Genomic DNA, 5,449 nt, shown 5'->3' with positions numbered 1-5,449 from the left:
GGTTCCTGAACAGGAGGAAGCTATGCTACCTGTAGAAGAGGCTGAGGCAGCTGGAGATGGGGTTGATAACAAGGTAGCCCAGAGGGCCACGGAGAAAGCACCTGAAGACAAATTTAAGATAGCTGCTAATGAAGAGACACAAGAGAGAGACGAACAGATGAAAGAGGGTGAAGGTAACCGGGATGTGATAGAGCTGCAGTGGGTGGAGTACATTTCTAGATATGACTCACTAATCATTGGTAAAAGTCAGCCTTCCATTCAGGATTTTCAGTCTGCCTTTGGAAAATACAAAGTAGGTCTTCTTATTTCTGAAACTTGGCTAGCAGTCAGTAACTTGTTATGCCATGCTAGCCAATGAAATGATAATGAAGGGTGGATTAGAAATGGGTTGTGGGATAGCTAGGGACATATTAGGCTAGGCTGGCAGAGAATGCTGAATGGATGTTCACTTGCATGCCTTTGGATTTTAAAGTTCACTGTTCACATGGTTTCTCCTCTGTTGTAGGAAGTAGGGACAGAGCAGTAGAATCCACTGAATTGGTACACTTAAGCAGGCATGCCATTTAAGTGAAGTCAGCTAACTTTCTGGTGCCCTTTTCACTTTTAGTTCATAGAAATGTTTAGAAGGTTGTTCATATTAATTTCAGTAGCCCTCTTCAGGGACAAAAGTTAGCAAAGTCCTTAGCCATTATGCCTTTTTGTTGCTTTCCTTCTTCATTTAATGCTTGCTTTGGCTGCTAATTAACTATAGTGTTATTGGCTTAATTCACATTCAATTTTAATCAATATTTTTAAGCCTCAAACTAATTGGCACGTCTGACTTGAGTTGTGCTCAGTTGGGGATTCTACTGTATTTAAGTTTCATCTAACATTGGCATTAATAATTACAGATTCATTTCAATTAATAATTTTCTGCATAACTGATAAACTATTTTACGGGTTGTCTAAGTTACGGGTTTTCAGTGACCTATCTTTTTTACTTGAGTATTCTGATAAGCATTTGCCTGTGTGCAGATCCCTGCACTCCAGCCAGCAGAGATGTAGTCAGACATGAACTTGATATGTGGTAGCACACAGGGTTCTTGAGCTTCAGGAGTTCTTTAATAAAAAGCTTAGAATTGAATTCTTCAGTTTTGTGAAAACTCTTATATTTTGTTTTTTTTCCCCCTCTGAAGTGCTGAGGATTGAACACGGTGCTTCATATGTGTTAGCCAAGTACTATATTTCTGAACCAAATTTTCAGCGCTATAAGTGACATTTCAGTGTTAATAAAATTTTGTGGATTTTTATAAATATGTTCTGGGGAGAAAGCCTTCATCACACCTAATAGAGATGGGTGAGTCTGGCTCTAGGGTGCAGGCACTTCCTTGGTAGGTTCCATTATATTGGATAAATGCTAATCCACGTCGTATGTGTGTAAAAACACATGCCACTCAACTGTGAAAACCTGAATTTGAATGAGTTCCCAGAATCCACACAAAAATTGTCATATACTCCATACCAGCTTTTCAAGGAGAGATAGGAGCCATATATAGATTTCCTGGAAGCTTGTGAAACAGCTAGCCTGGCACACAAGAGACCCTGTCCCATCCCTGAGCCACCCAAGGCCATCTTCTTCCCTGTACAGATGCAGTGACTTAGGTGTACTCACATTTACTCATACATGGATTTCTACACACATTAAAACCCCAGTGCATAGAATGGCACCTGAGTGATAGAATACCTGCCTGACACATGGAAGTTTGATCTAGATTCACAAAAAAATAAGCCATTTCATGGTACTTGGTTTGTTACCATTTCTGGGATATTTATATCCCTCATACAGATAGTCAGTGTACTCTTAGGATTGTCATGTTAGATGTGGTTGGTAAGTGGGCAAAAATGTAAATTGTAATCATAAAGTTTGGCTATGCTCAGATGATCTGTGCTAACTGATCTAGTGGGTACTTGATTTACCTGTAGGAATTCTAGAATTAGCATTCTTTAATTTATTTGTTTTTGAGGCAGGATCTTGCTATAATCCAGACTGGCCTGAAATAATGGCAGTCCCCTTCCCTATGACATGTCCTCTTGTGCTAGGTTTGCAGATGTAAGGATTACATAGCTTACTTATCTTTAATATATTTTCATAATTTCTAATTTTGGTTTTGGCATATTTTAAATATGTAACAAGATCATATGTAAAGTTAGGAAAATGGAATATGCACATGACTAGTAATACTCATTTGCAAGAAGGTCAGAAAATACTTCTCATTAGAACTTGATCACTGGTTACTAAGTTTGGGAGCTTTACAGTTAGTAGCTTTCTAGCTCATCTCCATTATTCCATAAGAGAGAAACCCATTATTCTCAGGTCATTGTAAGAACATTAATGTATAAGATTCCTATAAAATTCTAAGATATTTTATGCCAAATTAAGTTTCATGATATTTTGGTACAGGTATAAATAGGTACAGATACCAGATATGTCTGTAATTTTTGTTTTTTGAGACTGCATCTCACTCTATAGCTTAGTTTCACTAGTAACTGAAAGTTTAGCCCTTGTTGGCCTCAACCTTTTTGTTTGTTTACTTTTATAAAAGGTTACTTTATAGCCTTGGCTGTTCTAGAACTCAGTACTCTGTAGACCAGGCTGGCTTTGAATGTACAGGGGTTGTTGACCTGCCTCTGCCTACTGTGTGTAGGTATTAAAGGCATGTACTCCTATCACCTGGCCTTAGTTTCTAACTTTTTTTTTTGAGACAGAGGGGTGGGGTTTCTCTGTATAGCCCTAGCTGTCCTGGAACTCACTCTGGAGACCAGGCCTGCCTCTGCCTCCCAAGTGCTGGGATTAAAGGCGTATGCCACCACCGCCGGCAACATTTTTCTTATATATACAATTCCAGCTGTTATAGTGAGAGGCCAAACCTACTCCATCTTGGGACCGGCATCCATCTTAAAAGAAAAAGAAAAAATAGCCTGAGAACTTGACCCACAGCTGAACCCAAGCTGTACCATCAGGATGGATGCCATGGCTTATCCTTGGCCAGAGTTAACTCCTTTTTAACTTGCTTTTTAACCACCCATATTAGACAGGTCACAACTGTGTCTATAACTCCAGGATGGAACACTTTTCTGGGCCTTCACAGGTGTTTGCACTCATGTGCATGGGCACTCATGATTTTAAAAAAAACATCGTTTTAAATTTTTTTTAAATATTTATTTTGTGCATGTGAGTACACTGTCACTGTCTTCAGACACACCATAGGAGGGCATTGAATCCTGTTAAAGATGGTTGTGAGCCACCATGTAGTTGCTGGGAATTGAACTCAGGGTGTCTGGAAGAACAGTCAGTGTTCTGAATCGCTGAGCCATCTCACAAACTCTAAAAGAAATCTTTTTTTTTTGTTTTGTTTTTTTGTTTTGTTTTTCGAGACAGGGTTTCTCTGTATAGCCCTGGCTGTCCTGGAACTCACTCTGTACACCAGGCTGGCCTCGAACTCAGAAATCTGCCTGTCTCTGCCTCCCAAGTGCTGGGATTAAGAAATCTTTTTTAAAAACATGCATTGGGGGCTGCGTTTCAGAAACACTGAGTTGCATAGTAAGAAACAAATGAGTCTTTTTTTATCCTGGGAGACTAGCCAGTTGTTGAGCTACAGTTTCAGTTAGAGACCCTATTTCATAAAATAAGGTAGAGAGTGACAGAGGAAGACACATAAAATTGACTTCTGGTCTCCATAAGGATATACACCTTACACGCGAAAATGTGAACCTTTGGATTATACAGGTTTTACTAATTTACTATAGTTAACTAGGTTGTTCATTGCATATTGTTCAAGTACTTTGATAGTGCTAGCAATTGGCAATACATAGGAAATTTTCTTACCTATTCCCATTGTACCAGTTGATTTGCAGATAAAACCACTGGCATTTAGCTAAGATAGGCCTTGTAGAATGCATGTTTAGTCAGCACTTTGGAAGCAGAGGTTGGTTTAAAACCAGCATGTTATACATAGCAAGTTTCAGAATAGCCAAGGCTATAACTTCTCCAAAAAACCCACAAAATCAAAAAAACCCAACTTTTCTTGTTTCCATTCTCATATATAGGTTGTACAGTGGTGACATTTGTGACATTTTTTTTCTTTTTTTTGATGGCGAGAGTTAAAAACGTCATAACCTGGTAGCTATTACTGCCAGCTGCTAGGTAGATGCAGAAATGTTGCTGATTCCTGGGTTTTTGAGAGTAGTTTGGGGTATATAGTAAAATTTTTTTTCGTTGAGAAGGAAAAAAACAACAAATCCCCATCTAGCTTAATGAAAGATAATGAGTATATAAATCTGTGATTGTGTCAACTAAAACTGCTGACATTGAATTTTAAGTTGTTTTATCAATAGTGATTATAAAAGCTTATTTGAACAACTGATATGTAACTGTATGTCAGAATAGTAGTTGATGTGGCGGCTACACACATAAATCTTAAAGTAACTAGTTTAATCTCAATTTTTTGAGCTGGCTGGAGTCTGTAACTCATTGGGGAGAGCTGATGAAGACAGTTCTCTTCTTCCCCATAGCTTATTGTAAGAAAGCTAGTTTTTGGTATTCTGAATGGTCCGGAATTTTTTAGGTTTTGATACTTTGATTATATCTTAACAAATGACTAAAACCTGTTTGGTGAATAGATGGGAGATTTTTGCAAGAGGCAATATATAGGTGATCTTTCTTATTCTGAATCATACCAGGTTTAGTTTTACAAGAAAATCATTAGTCTTTTAATTGACATTTGGATGAATATACTATAAGGTATATATATATTCTAATGTAGGTTAGATTTGAGTTAGATGGTAACCACTAAGTGAGGGTAAATTTCAGATCAGATGCTAACTGACGTGGATTAGCCTCTTTTCCATTCTATCTCAGAATGTAGGTTGACAGATATTTATGAGAATCAGACCAGACAAGAAATACTACTTTTAGTTATATCTCAATACTAAGGAGTTTTTTCTTGTAGAAACTGAAGGCTCAGAGGAAGAAGACAAAGAAAATGACAAGGCTGAAGAAACACCAAATGAATCAGTTCTTGAAAAAAAGGTAAGCTCTTATTCCTTTAGTACCATTACAACTTTCTTACTGTAGGGTTATGGGTTACTAACATAGGAAAGATTCCTGTAAGATGGCTGGTCCTCAGAGAGGGCTTAGGGAATCTTCTTCTTTTTTATTATAAGATGAAATACAACATTATAATTATATTTCACTGAGATAAGGTGACACCTTATTGTGAGTGCACATTTGGTAGGCTTCAGGGAGGCCTGCATTTTGAATTGCAACCAGTTTTCTTTTTAATTATATTAAGTTATACTTTTAAGATTCATTCTCTTAAAAGATGACTGTCTTGTTCTTTGCCTAACACCAATGATGTGGATATATTTCAGTCTGTTCAAGACAATGAAGAGGAGGAGATTGGGAATTTAG

At 37.6% G+C, this 5,449-nt stretch overlaps 1 protein-coding gene across 1 annotated transcript in view; it reads left to right on the top strand.

The window, feature by feature from the left end:
- The window catches only part of Nasp (nuclear autoantigenic sperm protein), a 25,878-nt gene that overhangs the window by 16,509 nt on the left and 3,920 nt on the right, over positions 1-5,449 (top strand). Inside the window, 1 exon segment of the mRNA XM_031378298.1 lies at positions 4,989-5,067. Within this exon segment, the coding sequence (XP_031234158.1) occupies positions 4,989-5,067 (79 nt within the window).

This window comes from Mastomys coucha, unplaced genomic scaffold (genome assembly GCF_008632895.1).
Source record: "Mastomys coucha isolate ucsf_1 unplaced genomic scaffold, UCSF_Mcou_1 pScaffold18, whole genome shotgun sequence".
Classification (NCBI taxonomy): domain Eukaryota; kingdom Metazoa; phylum Chordata; class Mammalia; order Rodentia; family Muridae; genus Mastomys; species Mastomys coucha.
The sequence above is the reverse complement of the archived record's forward strand: the minus strand, read 5'-3'. Positions and strand labels throughout refer to the sequence as shown.